The 19,230-nt window shown below is 39.8% G+C and overlaps 1 protein-coding gene across 2 annotated transcripts in view; it reads left to right on the top strand.

Annotated features, from left to right (window-relative positions):
* The window catches only part of Gdap2 (ganglioside induced differentiation associated protein 2), a 36,514-nt gene that overhangs the window by 13,469 nt on the left and 3,815 nt on the right, over positions 1-19,230 (top strand). For both annotated transcript variants that reach the window (XM_090334101.1, XM_090334100.1), the window contains 10 exons: positions 646-799; positions 1,162-1,250; positions 2,622-2,698; positions 5,296-5,455; positions 7,309-7,465; positions 11,325-11,401; positions 12,606-12,682; positions 15,636-15,775; positions 17,132-17,186; positions 18,788-18,931. In XM_090334101.1, coding sequence (XP_090190227.1) covers positions 646-799; positions 1,162-1,250; positions 2,622-2,698; positions 5,296-5,455; positions 7,309-7,465; positions 11,325-11,401; positions 12,606-12,682; positions 15,636-15,775; positions 17,132-17,186; positions 18,788-18,931 — 1,130 coding nt within the window. The remainder of the gene's footprint in view (positions 1-645; positions 800-1,161; positions 1,251-2,621; positions 2,699-5,295; positions 5,456-7,308; positions 7,466-11,324; positions 11,402-12,605; positions 12,683-15,635; positions 15,776-17,131; positions 17,187-18,787; positions 18,932-19,230) is intronic.

The following is a 19,230-nucleotide window of genomic DNA, read 5'->3' as shown; positions in this document are numbered from 1 at the left end:
TAATAATAACAGTAATAGCGGATGTGTGTATGCCATGGTTGGTATCCATTCATTTAATCTCTTAAAGTAAATGCTTGTATTATCTTATAGGAAATCACCCTGGGCAGTGGTGGCTCACACCTTTAATGCTTGCTACTCAGGAGGCTAAGACCTGAAGATTGCACTTGAAGCCATCCCAGGCAGGAAAGTTTATGAGACTCTTGGCTCCAGTTAACTAACAAAAGGCTGGAAGTGAGGAGTAGAGCTCAAGTGATACAGTACCAACCTTAAAGGAAAAGGCTAAAAGGGCCCCCTCGCACACACACACATACTCACAGGGAATTTACAGTGTAGTGAGTCTGAGCTCACACTAGGTGACTACCGCGTAATTGGAAGTGAAAGTCTATTTTCAGTCAGACATTGCCGAAGTACAGATGAGCTTGCTTTATCTTAGTTCCTACAAGTGGTTGGTTCTGTGCTCTGCTAAGGCTGTTAACCCTAGTACGTTGTACTGGCTGTGTACTGACTTGTCTGGTTTCTCTGCTTCCTGTTTGTATTCTGGTGCTTCACCAGTTTGATGACACAAGGAGCAGAGATGAATACTTAAATGTCTCAAGATTCTTAACAATAGCACTTCTAAACTTTCATATATTTTCATGCTCCTAGGTTGTCGAACAGGTGAAGCAAAATTGACAAAAGGATTTAATCTAGCAGCCCGGTTCATCATTCACACAGTGGGACCTAAGTACAAGAGCCGCTATCGCACTGCAGCTGAGAGCTCCCTGCACAGCTGCTACCGGAATGCACTTCAGCTAGCCAAGTAAGTTCATCACTGTACGCTGCACACCATATATCATAAAAGGGCACTGGCTTTACAGATGAAGCCTAGCCATGGGTATTGAACTTTGAATGGCTAATTTCAATTTCTGGGGGTGTGGAGGATAGAGTTAATAATCTCTTCAAATTCGGTGGGATAAAGAGTCAAATATGGTTGATTTGAAAATGTAGTCTTCTCCTTTTACTAAGTTGTGTATAAAAGAAATTATATATTAATGCAATGATTAAAATGCAATTAGGGTGTTACAGTAAATACATTGAAAAGGTAGAGAAGTAGATTTATATTTTTGAAATTAGTTATGTATTACATATGCCTTATTTTACAACTTCATTTTTCAAATGCAGAGAACAATCGATGTCTTCTGTTGGATTCTGTGTCATTAATTCGGCAAAGCGGGGTTATCCTTTAGAGGATGCAACACACATAGCCCTTCGTAAGTTGCACTGAACATGCTGATTGTCAATCAAGGCTTTGATATTTTGGAAGATCACTTTGATAAATAGAACCAAACAAATGTCATTGATTAAATGGCCTTAGCACCCTGGAAGGAAGTTGAATTGGCAGGTTTTAGAGATCTCAATTTACTTCCTCAGGTGGACAGATAAATCTTAACCTGTCGGTGTAACAGAGCCAGGACACAGTACTCAATAGGAAAGTAACATGAATAACTTAGGCAATGCGCATATGTAGACTTTGGAAATGAAACATGGGAAGCAGTTCAGCACTTCATGGCAAAATCTGTGTGAGCACTGAGAACATGAAACAACCAAGCAAATATGTGAACAATAGAATTTAAAGATGTTGAGGTGAAGGAAGGAAAGGACAGTGTCAAAGCAAATGCAAGATTCTGGTTTGGTTGCCTGGCTAGATATTGGTTCCAGAGGGAAGGAAGCCTGGCAGAAGAGAAAGGTCAGGATTTAGACTTGTCGGACATGGGGACTTTTGATCTGGATATGTCTGGTTATCCATTCAGATTTTTTTTGTTCAGAAAACATTATTATATAAAGATTTGGGAGCTAGGGTTGGGAGCATGGCCTAATGTTAGAGTGCTTGCCTAGCATGTACGAAGACCCAGGTTTGATTCCTTGGTACCACATACACAGAAAAAGCTGGAAATGGTGCTGTGGCTCAAGTGGTAGAGTTCTAGCCTTGAGAAAGCCTAAGGACAGTGCTCAGGCCCTGAGTACAAGCCCTAGGATGAGAGGAAGAAGGAAAGAGGTGGGAGCCATCAGCAGTTGAGGTAAAACTGAATCAAAGCAAAGTAGTGGACTAAGAATAATAATGCGTCTTAGGAAAATGAAAGTCATTATGGACAGACCCTCATGGATATAAAGCTCTCCAGTAAGTTAGGTCTTACTTGTTAGGTCTTATTAGCAAACTGACAGGGAAAAGTCAGGATAACTGAGAAACTAAGAAAAAAAAAATGTATGTTTGTTTGCTTATTTGTTTGTTTTGGATGGGGGGTTGTGAGTGATTGCAGGTGTGAGCAGGAAAAGACACTGCTTATCACATGTTACAGACACTGGGAAAAGCTCTTAGTACACTCAGCCTCCTACCAAGTGGACTTTCAAGCTGGATGAGGCCCAGATGCAGAGCTGTACTGGTAAACTCGGCACTCCATGGCTGTTACAGTTGCTCTGGAGGAAAGCAAAACAGATGATTTTCCAAAGGGCGATCTCTGATAAAGAGTTATTGAGCAGATAGATACCAGAAGGAAATGGACGTTCTTTTCCAAAAAGAAAAATTTGGAAGTTTGCTTTATTTCATAGTCACTTCTAAGTAATCTTTTCATTCTCTTCCATAGGTACTGTGAGGAGATTCCTAGAGATTCATGGGGAAACCATTGAAAAAGTAGTATTTGCTGTGTCTGAACTTGAAGAGGTATGGCAATAATTATTTTGCACTTTATTTTTGCTTTCTATTTTTACTGTGTTGACCTTTGTCTTGTCTTTGTATACTTAGTAAATTTCCTACAAAGACTAATTATCTATGTGTGTTTGGCAGTGGGACTTGGTATTCACTCATTGAAAACAAGTTTATACTAAAAAAACGAAGAACAATTTCGTTGAAACTTTACTGCCTAGCTTTGTCACTGTTGGGTGGCATCTTGCTGAGTGCAGCTATTTGGCCTGGCTGCCTATCGTGTGGCTGAAGGAATCACCTGTACCCAAGCATGCATAATTTAGGAGAAACCCACTGTGCTGGTGAAGCTTTGCTGTCTGCCTGACCTGGAAATAGGAGACAGCCTGGCTAAAGCTAGAACTGAGCTATAGGGTTTCTAGGGTTCATTGTGCCCAGTCAGGTTTAATAGGTTTCAGTTGAAACTGTAGCAATTTTAGAATGTCAAGTCATTCTTTGTCCAACAGTAAGTCTTATTTAGATTTAGCATATTCTAGCTCATCTAACTCAGCTGATAGTATTTTACTGTTTTATAATCCCTTGACCAGTGGCTTATCCTCAAGAGTGCTTTGTTAAACCAGGGAAGGGAAAAGCAGAAAAAGATTGGTTAGTTTGCTTAGGTAAGATGTATCCCAAGTAAACTGTTTGCTGTCTTTAGGAATTAGCCAGTCTTATCAAGCCAGCCTCTTATGTCAAAATCTTCTGATTACTGAAAACCCTAGTTATCAGTTGCAGCTGATGAACTCTGGGGGTATACCACAGGGAACCATGTTCACGTAAAAATCTGTAGCTGAATATTTATAGCAGCATTATTTGTAATAGCCAAAAGGCAAAAACAACTCAAATCTGAATTGCTAAAATGCAGTACAGCCCTGTAAGAAAATGACATCTGCCTCAACATTGTAAGACTGGGCAACATTATGCCCAGACTTTCATGTAAAAGAAGACAGACACACAAAGGTCACACACAGTATTCCATTTTTAATGAAATGCCCTCAAACAGGCAAATCTGGAGACAGACAAGTAAGTTATTCAGTGTCTTCCAGAGGCTGGGAGCAAGGAGTAATTGAAAGTGATTACTAACAGGTCTGAGCTGTTGAAGTGTTCTGGAGTTGAATAGTGGTGATGATTGGAAATCTTTGCAAATAGATTAACAGGCACTGAGTTCTTTGTTTTTGAAGGGTTAATTATGTCTGTTTTGGAAAACAAGACTGTAGAGTTCCTACATCCAGTCTTACAAGTACAAAGAAGAGGATGCATGCAGTCTGGTGCAGTACAGTAGAAACTGAAGGATGATTTCTTCATGATTTCCTTGTTCTTTTTCTCACTTTTCTAATTTGGGCCTTTTTGGTATAGTTTGGAATATGTTATGAGCAGTGCTGAGTAATGGTAAAGTATTAGGATTACACAAAAGAAAAATGCTGCAAGATAGGAAAAGCAAGTGCAGGGAAACCCCTTTGTCCTTCTCTAGATTTAGAAATGAATGAAGTGGACCAACCCCTAGGAAACTGTATTAGAAAACACTTTATTCTTTTTCTTTTTCTCTGAAAAACTTGTAAGAAAGAATAAAAGTTATGAAATAGTAGTCCTTTACAAATTCTTAAAAATGCTAAAGAAAAAGAAAGAAAACCCTCAGAACAGAACCTGGGTCAAATGAAGGCTAGTGGCACATTAAACTTAAGGAATTAGCATCTGTGCTATCTTTTGTGTGTGTGTGTGTAGCTGGTACTAGGGTTTGAACTCTAGGCCTGGGTGCTGCCCCTGAGCTCTTCAGCTCAAGGCTACTACCCTACCCTTGAGCCACAGCCCCACTTCCCCATTTTCTTTATTTTTAATAAAGAATTTATTAACATTGATTTTTACATTGTATTTCAATGTCATGTTTAACAAACAAGTATTTAAGAAGGGAATCTCTACATCACAAAGGAACTTACAGGACACAGCAAAAGCAGTTTTAAGGGGCAAATTTATCCCACTTCCTACTTTCTAGTAGTTAACTGGAGATAAGAGTCTCACAGTCTTTAGTGCCTGGGCTAGCTTTGAACCACGATCTTCAGATCTCAGCCTCCTGAGTAGCTAGGATTACAAGCATGAGCCATCTCGCCCAGTTGCCCCTTGCGTTTTTCACTCTGTTTACATTCCCCACTTGCGCCACATTTGTACTTCCCGGTTTTTTGGTGATTAATTGCGGATAAGAGTCTCATGGACATCCCTACCTGGGCTGGCTTTGAACTGCAATTCTCAGAACTTAGGTGTAAGTAGCTAGGATTAGAGGTGTTAGCTGGATGTGCAAGTGGCATCACACCTGTAATAACATTGCATAGCACATGTGACATCTAAGTGTGGTGACATGGATGAGACAGGTATCCTATTCACCTTGACCAGCTAACTGATCTAGTCTGGAAGGGACCAGATTGAAGGGATTAGAGGACTCAGGACAGCAGACTGCGTAGCCCTGAAGCTATAAGATCTTCCCTCTTGATGGAGACTGTCCTCACAGTGTGGACAGCACTGAGCACTGCCTAGGCTGCCTCAGAACTTCATTATTTTTCACGGAGTGCCTTGCTTTTCTGACACAGGCTACTTACCAAAAGCTGCTACCTCTATACTTCCCAAGGTCATTGAAAGAGGAGACTCGGACATTGCCGTACCTACCTGCAGATATTGGAAATGCAGAAGGAGAGCCGGTGGTCCCTGAACGGCAGATTAGAATAAGTGAGAAACCTGGTGCTCCCGAGGGTGAGTTCTGCAAGGTCACCTTGCTCCATCTCCCTGTTAGGGAAGCTGAATGGAATTCCATCAGTTAGGTACTGAGGGAATGCCAGCCACCAGAGCAGTAACAAACTCAGCTTGACCTTTGGCAAGCTCTCTCTATTCACATGATTTAGAATCCTGTTCTTCTAACTAAAGAGATATCTGTCAAGTTTATGTTAGACATCAGGTACCAAGAGAGTTGCCTAATGACTTCCTAGGCCTAATAAAGAAGTTACAGTTTCATGTTGAAACCATAGTCAGGCACAGTATCATCTGAACTTGATATGGCATCTCTGTAGAGTAGGTAGATCAGCCACAATTCCTGCCTTCTCAAAGAGGCTTGATTTCAGTTATATCTCCAAGTATTGGGCTTTACAAAAATCTACCATTAAGTCCACATGTGCATATGTGTTTGTATAGTTCACTGTATCTGAAGAGTTAGATTCAGACATGGGCAGTTTAAATGAGAGCAGACCCTTTTAAGCTGTTGACCCGCCATTTGGGCAGCAGTGATGTAGCCAGAGAGAAGTCCCAGCTGATGTCTGCTGCCTGGGGTTCAAATGTTGGCCCTGCCTCAGAAACCTCTCAATGGGCTGGGCACGGTGGCTCACGCCTGTAATCCTAACTACTCGGGAAGCTGAGATCTGAGTACCACAGTTCAAAGCCAGCCTGGGCCCTAAAGACTGAGATTCTTATCTCCAATTAACCATTAGAAAACTGGGAGTGGTGCTGTGGCTCAAGGGGTAGGGCGGTAGCCTTGAGCTGAAGAGCTCAGGGACAGCTCCTGGGCCTAGAGTTCAAGCCTCAAGCCCCACAACCAACCCCCAAAAAAAAAAAACTCTCTCTCCATGGTCCAGGGTTTCTTCGTTTTGTGCCAATACTGAGATCAAACTTAGGGTCTTATACTCTTGCTTTTTTTGTTTTTACACCCAAGGCTAACATTCTACTACTTAAACCATATCTCTGGTTCTGGATTTTTGCTGTTTATTTGGAGGCAGAAGCCTCATGAACTTTTCTCTCTCCAGGCTGATTAGAACCATGATCCTTAGATCTCAGCCTTCTGAGTAGGCCAGGATTGCTGGGGTATGAACCACCAGTGCCAGCTGTTGTCTCTTTTTATTTTTACTGTTAACCAGTTTAGAGAGACAGTGGATGTCATACTAAAAGATGACCCGTTCCTAAGTCTACTAGCCAGACTTTTACAGAATGTATGAATGCTTCTTAGTTGGTAGTGTTTTCATTATTTCAGTTCTTTTGTTGTTTGGGCCCATCCTAGGGCTTGAGCTCAGTGCCCGGGCACTGTTCTTGGGCCTTCTCAAGGCTAGAGCTCTACCACAGCATCAATTCCAGCTTTTCCTGAGTATGTGGTACCAAGGAATCAAACACAGGGCTTCATGCATGCTAGGCAAGTACTCTACTACTAGGCCACCCTCCCAGCCCCTATTTCAGTTTTGTTTTGGGGGGACTTTTTTGTTTTTGTGTTTTGTTTCTTTGCCATTCCTGGGGCTTGAATTCAGGCCTGAGCACTGTCCTTGGGCTTTCTCAAGGTTAGAGTTCTACCACTTGAGCCTCAGCACTACTTCCTGCTTTTTCTATGTATGTGGTACCGAAGAATCAAACCCTAGTCTTAGTGCATGCTAGGCAAGCACTCTTTAGGCCAAACTCCTGGCCCTATTTCAGTTTTTTAGATGCCTAGATCTTACTTTAGTCTTATTCTCTGGAAAGTTATGATTTCAGTCCCAGATTTCTGAGTCACCTCTCCATCATTCCTACTGCAGTACTCACAGTCCACCTGGTTCACCGTCTGGTGCTCTGTTGATAGTAATATTTTGTTACAGATAGCCAAGAAGAGGAGGATGAAGGTTTGGGAGTGGATCTGTCGTTCATTGGCTCTCATGCCTTTGCTCGGATGGAAGGAGATATTGATAAGCAGAGGAAGCTGACACTTCAGGGACAGTTGTCCGAGGCAGCCCTGCAGAAGCAGCACCAGCGGAAGTAAGGGGGGGGGGCGCGGCGGGGGTGCGGAGGGCAGGATGGGCTTACACCTGCCGACGCATCTGTGTGTTTGTGCATCCCCTTGACAGTCAGTGAAGAAGGTGCTGTAGAGCTGAAAGCTGAGTAATTACTGTGTGGGGTGGTCAGGGTGAGGGAGATGAGAGTCCAGAGTTATTGCCCTGTCTGCTGTGTCTACTGTGCCTCTGGGTGAGGAAGTATGCTAATGACAGCAACAAGAGAAAGGAAAAAAGATTACAGTGGCAGTACCCCCACTATATTAACTATAGCTATTGAAGTTTTGTTCAGCTTAAAAGTTTTTTTCTTTTCAACCAACCCCAGTGACCTTAAAGCATCTGATTATTCTATTTTTTTCCCAAGTGTTTCTAAAGCCATTTTTTAAAAATTTTGTTAGTGTATTTTATCGTTGTGATAATGTTACAGTTACATTTGTCAGGTAATGGGTATATTACTTCTCGAACCTTGATACCCCTTCTCATATTTTAGTCCCCTTTCCCTCCCCCATCCCCTCCTAATCCTTTTGTTTTCCCCCTTCCCTTCCCTATTTCAAATAAGTGTCTATACAGTATACCAGGTAGCAAAGTCATATACAGTAGCCACATGAGATTAATTATAAGTGGAAAATAAGAAAAGAACATTAAGAACAACAATCACAAAGATAAACTTCTTGTTTCCATACCCTAGAGTTCATTTCATTTAGTCTCATCCTGTATGAACATATGTACATAGCTTTTGAGGTGTTATGATCCTCTGCTAGGAGAATCCTAGCTGTGTACTAATTATTACGAATGAAGGAAACCATGGAGCCTATGCTCCTTTGTGTCTAAAGCCAGTTTGAAGAAACCTTTTTAGAAACAGATGCAGATTTTCTACTGTTGGATATCCTTTTCCTAAGATGTATACTTAGGGAAAGTATCTGCTTTTCTAAATCCTTTCTTAAAAATAATACAATATAAATGGCTGTTATCTGTCATCTGGTAATATGATCTATAAAGGGCTGACATCTCACTGGGCACTCTTAAATATGATTTTGTTGTGAGGGTTGCATTGTATCTGGTACCTGTCAAGTGCATCACCTGGTCTCTGCTGCTTTCTTCAATACTGAGTTAGTTGTAGCCTTCTTCACCTTTAAGCTCTGTTATCTCCTCATCCTTGTGAACAGAACGCTTGCATCCTTCAGTCTTGTCCCTACCTTGAGTGTCAGCTAAGAAGTGATTGCCGCTGGGAGCTTACCTTGGATATCTTGTCTTCCATAACATGTACTTATTTACAAAAGCATCACTGGTATTTATTATGCTTTTTTTGGTGATATCTGTGTGGTTGTATCCATTCATGAGATGGAGATTGGACTACATTTGTTGATGTCTGGGGTCTCTTACAGATTAAAATTTTATATGTCCTCAGTGATAGGTCTTTTGTTTCGTTCTGATTGATTTAAGAAAGAAAAAAAAAAGCAATGTTGCCACTAGAGGGCACAAATGAATAGCTTTTCCACACAATGAAGTCACAAATGGTAGTTTTAAGTGATTTCTAAACGTGGGCACATCTATCATCTGTTGGGAAATTTTCCTGAAGTACAGTGACCAGGCCCCCCTCTCATAACTAATCTCCGTGTACATTTTAACTCACATATTACCTCATGGCTCATGGGTTACCAGTATTTCTCCAACTTCTTCATCTCAGGTCCCCTTAGCTCTCCTGATAATAGTCAAGAACCCCTGAGAGGTTTTGTTTACAGAGTATAACCCCTGTATCCTTATATAAGAAATCACTTAATCCATTTAAAAATAACCCATTATTTTTTGAAAGATACTATTTTTTAAATTTTATGAAAATAAAGCTTTCTGTGTGTGGATGTGTGTGTGTGAGTGTGTGTTTTGTGGGTCGTGGGGCTTGAACTCAGCCTGAGTGCTGTCCCTGTGCTCTTCAGCTCAAGGCTACCTCCTTGCCCTTGAGCCAAGCCTCACTTCCATTTTCTAGAGGTTAACTGGAGATGAGAGTCTCAGGTCCTTTTGTGCCCAGACTGGCTTTGAACCAGGATACTCAGATCTCAGCCTTCTGAGTAGCTAGGATTACAGGCATGAGCCACTGAACCACCGTGTCTGCTCTGGCTTATATATATATATTTACTATATATATTTTTCCGTCCTTCAACTCTTTTAGCAATTGGCTTAATTAGAGACAGCTAAATTCTCCTAAATGCGTTTAGACTGTTACAATATGTTGTTCAGGGTAAAGAAAGTGAAGAAAATCTGCCTTCACTCAAATATACGGTTGGAAAATGGAGGAATATTTTAATGGTCTTCAAATAAATAGGGATATCTTTTTCTGGTACTGTATTAGAATGAAGATAAATGGTAATTCATTAAAGTTTAGTTGTAATGGAGACTCTCAAATCATAATCTCTGAATTTTTTGTATTCTATATTTAAATGTTTTCTTGTCTTGTATATGACTTTTGTAAGTATCAAATTATTTTGGTAAGTATCAAATTATTTAGGTGTTCAAATATTGACACATTTCACTAGACAATACTGAAGTAATAAGTTAGTATCACCACACTAAAGAGTCTTTAAACATTAAGTACTGTCAGGGTTTTCTCTTCTTCCCCCCATAGGACACCCACAAAGTATGTAGTCCCAGCCATGATGAGAGCATTGCATTCTTGTGAGAAGTTAACATTTTAGAAATCAGTAGGAATTTACCTAATCCTCTTAATAGGGAGGCCTTCATATGAATGAGTTCTACATTTTCAAATTCAACCAACTTTGAATAGGAAAGATTCAACAACAACAACAAAAAGAACGAAATCAGATTATATAGTGTTGGTTTTCTTACACCTGATGAGAAGTGGTGCTGGGAAAGATGTAGATCAAGATTGCATGTTCGAGGCTGGGAGTTTGACCTACTGACAGAGTGCTTGCCTAGCATGCACCAAGACCCAGGTTCAATTCCTCGGTACCACATACATAGAAAAAAGCCGGGAATAGTGCTGAGGCTCAAGTGGTAGAGCTCTAGCCTTGAGAAAGTCCAAGGACAGTGCTCAGGCCCTGAGCTCAAGCGCCAGGACTAGCAAAAAAAAAAAAATTACATGTTCTTAACCACAGGAAAGAAGGGTCAGTATATGAAATAGTAGATGTGCTAAATTAGGTTGCTTTAGCCATTCCACAAGAAGAGTATGTGTGTGTATCATGTTCTGTTCTGTAAATGTATATAATTTTTGTCAAAATAAAAACCTGGGCATTGGTACTTCACACTCATAATCCTAGCTACTCTGAAGGCTGAGACCTGAGGATCACAGTTTGAAACCAGCCTGGGCAGAAAAGTCCCTGAGACTCTTACCTCCAATAAAATGCTAGAAAAAGCTGAAAGTGGTGCACAAGTGGTAGAACACTAGCCTTGAGCAAAAGAAGCATGGAGACAGCATCTAGGCCCTGAGTTCAAGCCCTAGGACCTGGGTGAGCATGCGCTCACATGCACACACACACACACACACACACACACACACACACAAATTAAATGGGAAAGGAAATAGATCTCACCAGCATTCAGTGAAATAATAGTACTTAAAAGTGTTTTTTGGAGTACTTGAAATGTATGCCATTTTTCTCTATAGCCCTCAGTTGATCATAAGTTGATCATAAGGACTGTTTGTGGTTGTGTGCTATGAACATACCTTTTCTCAGTAACTTGTGTTTTATCAATAATATAAAGTACAGCATCGCATAATAGCCTCCTTAATTACATCTCATTTTAATGCAATATCACTTCTGTGGATATGAAAAATGAGTTATGGATATAATATGTGTGAATTGTAATGATTGCACTCTTTATTTGTTTAGTTATAATCGCTGGTTATGTCAAGCAAGATCTGAGGATCTGTCTGATATTGCTTCTCTGAAAGCCTTATACCAAACAGGTGAGCCCAAGGATATGAGAATTTACTCTTTGAGTCGCCCTACCCAGCATGCTCTCTGACTACCTTCTTCTATGAGTTCCTTCATTCCACATATGAATAAAAAGTTTCTGTGCTGACATAGATGTTTTTTATTCATCACCAGGATTTTAACATCCTAGCCAGCACCAGTAGCTAATGCCTATAATCCTGGCTATTTAGGAGGCTGAGATCTGAGGATTGCAGTTCAAAGCCAATGCAGAGTCCATAAGACTCTTATCTCCAGTTAATCAGCCATACACTGGAAGTAAAAATGTGGCTCAAGTGGTAGAGTGCCAGCTTTGAGAGAAAAAGCTAAAGGAGAGCAGGGAGCACAATTCAAACCACAATACTGGCACCAAAAAATTAAAAGGAAAAGGGGGTAAAATGTCTTAACCTATAATCTTAAATTTAAGGTCCTGAGTTGCCAATTTGATTTCTTCAAAAAACACTAATACCTGATATTACAGTTTGTTTCTTTCAGTAATATACAATGGGAATAGCAAAAGCTTCTGCCTCTGTTCTTCCTCTATTATAGTTCTTTTTCAGACAATATTTGTTAATGTTCACATTGTAGTTAATTTTGATAATTTTTCCTTGGTCACTAATGTTTTTAAAAGTTAGGATAAGCTTAAACACAATGCTATTTATAAAATCAAAAAATGAACTCATTATCTGACTTATGAAATGGTAACCCCCTCTATACACTGCCTTTATAATAGCAATAAAAAGTAATTTCAAAATAATTAACCAAGAACTGTTTTGTCAGTGCTATAAACAAAGTATTTTCTAACCCAAAAAAAAAAAAAAGATCCTGATTTAAAATCTTTTAAGAGATCTTACTTTTTTCTGTACTGTGAGTTTGAATTCACTTGCTAGGCGGATGCTCTACTACTTGAACTATACCTCCAAGACTTTTTGCTTTCATTTTTTTTCAGATACAATGTCTTGCTTTTGCACATAGGCCAGCCTCTCGAATACCTGGGACCATAGATGGTCACCACAACACAACCCTTAAAGTGACCAGAATCTCGTAAGCTTAAAATAATGAGAGCAGGGAAGGAAGAAGAAATATAAAAATGAAATTTGAGAAACTTTGGCTTTCATCCTTTTTCTGTGTCTGTAGAACACAGAACAAGCAATGCCTTGAACTACAGTTTGTGGGAGCTCATGTTCTTCCTCTTTACAGGTGTGGATAACTGTGGTCGTACAGTGATGGTGGTTGTTGGGAGAAACATTCCTGTAACGCTGATAGATATGGACAAGGTAAGCCAGGAAAAGGTTCTTTGTGTATCAGGACATTTCTGTTTGTAGACACTTGTTTTATGCTCATAATTAGTGTTCATTCTCCTCAGCAAGTCCCTGTGCTGATTTTGGTGTACTTGGGTGGCATTCCTGATACTGTGATGTGTCGTTTTGTATAGAGTAATAAGATACGGTATAAGTTCAAGCCGGATAGCAACTAGAAACAGACTGTTCCTAGTCTGTCCTCTATCCCCTAGTCCTTGTTAATGCCAAGGACATGCTGAGGAGGAACTGGAAAACAGCCTGTTTGATGTGATCCTTCCAGCAGTTCTTTCTTGCTGCCTTCTAATTGTCTGCAGCTAAACCACTAGGTCATATCGGCCCTGCCATATTATATGACTATTTTGCTTTTAGTATTTCTCTTAAATTTTTTTAATGGAGTATTTCTCTAACTAACCTGGGTCCATTAAATTGGGGTCTTTCTAAGCTCTAGAATGCTACCCAACAACCCATTCCAATATGCTTGTGAAGATCAGCATTAGAAATACTAAGAAAATTAGCTGTTAAAGCAAGCCATATGCAGAAGTATTCACATCCTCTGCAGTTGGTACATTAGAACCATGAGTCTTATATCTGAACAGAAGCTGCAAAACCTTTGATTGAAACCCATCAATATCCCAATGTCATTCTTTAATGATACAGAGGAAGCAATCCAGAAATTCATATGGAATAATAAAAGACCCTGAATAGCAAAAACAATCCTTAACAGAAAGAAGAGCTCTGGAGAAATATCAATACCAAACTTTAGACCCTATTACAGAGCTATAGTAAACAAAACAGCTTGGGACTGGCACAAGAACAGACCTAAGGATCAATGGAACTGGTTAAGCACCTGTAGAAAACTAAAGTTGGATACTTCTATGTTACCCTGCACCAGGATTAATTCCAAAACTTGAAGTAAAAGCAGATATCCTGAAAACTTTACAAGAAGGAATAGGAGATTTACTAGGAATCCTTGGCATAGGTTGAAACACAAAAAAATTAAAGTTTGGACAAATGGTACTGCATTCAACTGCAAAGCTTCTCTACGGCAAAGGACATAGCTAGCAAGTTAAATAGAAAGCCTACAGAGTTGGAGAAGATCTTCACTAGCCATATAACAGACAAGTGCGTCGTATCTAAAATACACCTACAGCTCAAAAAATTGAATCTCTGAAAAACAAGTCATCAAAGAAACAACCATCCCATTAAAAGATGGGCTTAAAGAGAGACTTCTCTGAAGAGGAAATAAGAATGGCCTATAGACACATGAAGAAATGCTCAACATCTCTGGCCATACAAGAAATGCAAATAAAAACAACTTTGAGATTCCACCTCACACAAGTTAGAATGGCCATTATCAAGAAATCTAATAACAGCAGATGCTGGCAGGGAGGTGGCCTGGAGGGATCACTACTACACTGTTGGTGCGAGTGTAAACTCGTTCAACCACTATGGAAAGCAGTATGGCGATTCCTCAAAAGACTAAACAGAGCTCTCCTAACACCCAGCAATTCCACTACTTGGCATTTACCCAATTGTCCAGACACAAGGACATACTAAATCCACTAGCACAGTGATGTTCATTGCAGCATTATTTACCATAGCTAAGATATGTAACCAATCCAGATGCCCCTCAGTAGATGAATGGATCAAGAAGATGTGGTGTTTATACACAATAGAATTCTATGCTGCCATCAGAAAGAATGACATTGCCCCACTTGTAAGGAAATGGAAAGACTTGGAAAAAGTCATTAAGTGAAGTAAGCCAGACCCAAAGGAACATAGGATCAATGGTTTCTCTCATTTATAATACCACATATCTAGGACTCTTCTAGCAGAGGATTACAATAGCTCAAAACTAGAGATGTAAGGTCACATAGGATGAGACTAAATGAAAGGGTCTCTAGGATATGGAAACAAGGGCTTTATCTTGTGTGATTGTTGTTCTTTTTTTTTTTTAAACATATTTCAAATGTCATGTATAACAAACAAGTGTTCAAGCAAGGAATCTCTATATACAGTGATTGTTGTTCTTAGTGTATTACATTAGTCCTCTCATGTTATTATTGTATCTGACTTTTTTTTGTGTGTGCCAGTCCTTGGACTTTCTCAAGGCTAGAGCTCTACCACTTGAGCCTCAGCACTACTTCTGGCTTTTTTCTATGTATGTGGTACCGAGGAATTGAACTCTGGGTTTTTGTGTGTACTAGGCAAGCACTCTACCACTAGGCCAAACTCCCAGCCCCTGTATCTGAGTTTTTTACCTGGTATATTGTATATATGTTTATTTGTTTTATTTGAAATAGGGAAGGGAAGGAGGGAAAACAAGATGATTGGGAGGGGATGGGGATGGGAATGGGAACAAAAACATGAGAAAGGGGTATCAGTGTTCCAGAAGTAATGCACCTACTACCCAACAAATGTAACTGTAACCCCTCTATACATTATCCCAACAATAAAAAATAAACTAAAATAAATTTTGATTTAATTCATAGCAAAACTCAAGAATTACTGAAAGTCTAGAAATTCTGCTTCTAAAAATCTTATCATTATCCTAAAGAAAGGAAGTCTAATAGTTGACCCAAAAACTCTTCCATTTGTTTTTATCTTTATAAACTTGTACAGTGGCATTTCAACTCAACATTTCAGTTTATGATCAGTGAAGAACTTTCTAATATAGGAAGTTATTTCAGAGGAATGAGACTGATCATTCCCTTCCATCACTTAGAACAGTATGGGTTTTACCATGACCTTTGTGCAAATTGCCAAACACTGGAAAGACTCTTGCATGGATGTGTTTGTAGAGACTTGGTACTCATCATTCTCATATGTCTGTCAGCAATGATGGGGGTGTAGGTTAGGTTAATCTTTGGGGTTTCCCCCCTCTGTTGGCCTCTGTGAAATAAACTCATTCCTCCTCTTTTCCTTATAGGCTCTCCTGTATTTCATCCATGTCATGGACCACATTGCTGTGAAGGAGTATGTCTTAGTCTATTTTCACACACTGACCAGCGAGTACAATCACCTCAACTCTGACTTCCTGAAGAAGCTCTATGATGTTGTTGATGTCAAGTGAGTTATTTTTTTCAAACTGTGAAGGAGGGGACATTAAACAACAGCAATTCTCTTATTAAATATTCTGTGAAAGGCCATTTTACATGATAGGTTTTTATGCTGCAAAGATTAGATATTTTATTCACAGGAGGCCTTCCTTAATTTAGACTTATGCTGCATTAAAATAAATTTGTATGTACTCATCTCACCTTAATACCTTTTGAAAAGTTTGGGGTCATTACTAATGTTTGTATGTAAAATGACCAAAAAAAGAACCACTTTCTAATTTTATATGTTAATATTATTTGTTTTAATGTCATAGCCCGTGAGTTTGTTAAGAAAGATACTGTTTACATTTGAAAAGTAAAGGAATGACATTTGGAAAGGTGGAGTACATTACAAAAAGCCTCCCAACAGTAAATGCAGAATTTGGACTTGAAAGATTACTGACTTTAATGAACATTACTTTGATTAAATGTGTTTCCCTTCGTAGAACAGAAAATACATGACACCTTACTTTAGCAAGGGTCAGGTGCCATAAAAATTGCATTGTGTGCCAGGAACCAGTGGCTCATGCTTGTAATCCTGTCTACTCTGTCAGTTGAGCATTGTGGTTCAAAGCCAGCCAGGTCAGAAACTCTTTATTTCCAGTGATCCCCCAAAAATCCAGAGGTGGTGCTGTGGCTCAAGTGGTAAAGCACCAGCCTTGAGAAAAAAAGCTAAGGGATAGCACCCAGGCTCTGAATTCAACCCCAGGACCAACACACACACACACACACACACACACACACACACACACACACACACACACAAAAGCAAAAAGATGACATGCATTGTTTCTCTGAAATCCTTTCAAATTCCTCATCAGTTACTGAAACCCAGGCACGCGTAGCAGTCTGGATGGAGAAGTGCACAGGGGAATGATCCTGGGGCAGTATGCACTTCCCAGTCAGTGACTTAGAGTTAAATTGGACAGTACTGGCACCCATCTCAAGATGGTTGTAAAATGACCACTGAACTTTCAGTTTCTGATTTTCACTATAGTTTTAGTGATTTGGTATGGCTTAACTTGTGTTTCTGACCCTAGGAATTCTATCACAATGCCTTGGTTAAATGCAAACTTACTTTGTCCCATGTTGGTGGCTTTGTCACAACCAGTGGAACAATAAATGTCTCCTATAAAGTAGTTTACGTAATCAAACATTCTCTGACCATATTTTTACAATTCACTTAAAAGTCCATACATAAACAGCATGTACTTTAGAGGTATTTTTTCTCTGAATAAACTTATGTTCAAGTAAGAGTTAATTTCTACAATTTTCATTGGTGTCTTAGGGGGTGACTTAAAGCAGCCCTCTTTTGTATTTGTTTTAGGTACAAGAGGAATTTGAAGGCTGTTTATTTTGTTCACCCAACATTTCGTTCAAAGGTACGTGTTTTTCTTTGGACAGTAAATCTTGAATTTAAATCTGCTTACATGATCAGAATATTATGCACTTCAGCACTGTAATTGTTGCTATCATTGTGATTGCTAATTTCTTTGTCTGCCTATTGAATTGATCCAAAGTTCTGGTCCTGATGCTTGGTAATGTGTGACGCTGCCATCTGTGGCCAATCCCTGTGAGGCATTGGCTACCAGAGGCCGATGGCTCAGGCCTGTAATCTTAACTATAGAGACCTGTCCTGCCCTGCTCTGCTCTGTGTTCCTGCCTCATGAAGGGCAGCCCCTCTACCTCTGCTCCGGCTCCCATGGTAACCATGGCATCTATGGAAGCTAGCACTTCACTGAGTCCTCACCTTGTGCTCATTCTTCCCAGGCGTTCTCTGGAAATAGGAAAGACATCCCATTTTACAGGGAAAGGAATCAGACTAAGCAGCAAAGGCTTCATCTAAGTGTTTTACTTCCACTCTTCACTACCCATTGTTTCTATTCCTCCAGAACCTCTCCTCAACAATTAGGATCTTTCTTCTTCCCCATTTTACTCCATCAAACTCTCAAACTCTGTTTGGGTTTTTGTTGGTTGGTTGGTTTTTGGTTTTTTTGGTTTTTGCTTGTTTTTAAGCTAGAGTCTCGCTTTGAGTTCATGCTGCCACAGATGCCTGCCTCACCTTTCCTAGTGCTGGGATTACAAACATGCACCACTGCTCTCAGCTTAAATCACCAACTTTCCTGTCCCCTTTACAACCACGTTTGTATTATCCCTAGATCTCAAGCACCTCATATTCAAGTCTGGTTTTAATTCCAGTATACCAATTAAAGTTGCTTTCACCAAAACTACTAAAAAGTGTACTAAGCTCAGTACACTTTTCTTTCTTCATTACCTGCTTTCCCTATCTAATAAAAGCCATTATACTCTCTCTATATAAATTTCTGGAATAGGGAAATAAAAGAATAAAACTTACTTTCAGTAAAACCCAACATTTGTTATGGTAAAGTCAAAATCATAAATGGAATATTTCTAACTAGATGTATTTCATTCCTGTACTTGACTTGAAACACAGTGTTAAGGAACTCTCTGTTGAAGTCCAATCCAGACAAAAATTTAGAAAGGCAGAGAATACTCCAGGCAAGGTTAGATATGCCTGTAATCTCATTAAGGTAGGAAATATAAGAATATTATAAGTTAAAGCTGGAATCAGGCAAAAATGAGAGACCCTGCCTAAAAAATGCTCTAGTACTAGCATACTTACCCTATGTAACACTCTTGAGTTCAAAACCCCAGTATTCATTAATTAATAATTAGGTAAAAGAATCTCCAGTATTCACAGAATATCTCAGTTGTCTTTTCCCAGATCTTTAGTTTCTTTCGTTTGTTTGTTTTTGTTTTTTAATAGATTCTAAATAAGGTTGCCTTACTGTGTATCTTAGTTTATAAACAATTGCCTTTCCTCCCAGGCCCGCTTCACACCCCACTCCCACATCTCGGGGTCCCGTGCCATGGAGTTGACTACTCAAGAGACTCAGTAAACTAGAGTTGCGTTTGTGTTTCTCTTCACTGGCTTACATTGTTTTTCTCTTGTATTAACCAGGTATCAACATGGTTCTTTACCACCTTTTCTGTCTCAGGACTGAAGGACAAAATTCACCACGTGGACAGTCTGCACCAGCTGTTTTCTGCAATATCACCCGAACAGATCGACTTTCCTCCCTTTGTCCTTGAATATGATGCCAGGGTGAGTGCCAGGCATTCTCCCTCGCCCTGGGAAGCCCGCCAGGTATACTGCAGGGCACTCCCCGGAGCACAGCCCTGCTCACTTCATGGGCTTTAGCCCATTGAAGGCTCTTCCTACACTGACTCTAGGAAACAGTCTCTGTGGTACAGTGGGTTTTTTTCTCCAGATAAACATATCCAGGAGAGGTGTTTCTGCTGTAAGCTTTGATAGCCAGTCTTCATCACATTTCAAACAGATAGCTCTGCCTGATTTTCCTAAGATTGAATGGATTTTCAGCTAGAGCCAGAATTGATTGGTGT

Source organism: Megascapheus bottae, chromosome 6 (assembly GCF_031878675.1).
Source record: "Megascapheus bottae isolate mThoBot1 chromosome 6, mThoBot2.hap1, whole genome shotgun sequence".
Lineage (NCBI taxonomy): Eukaryota > Metazoa > Chordata > Mammalia > Rodentia > Geomyidae > Megascapheus > Megascapheus bottae.
This window is presented reverse-complemented; position numbering and strand designations above follow the sequence as displayed.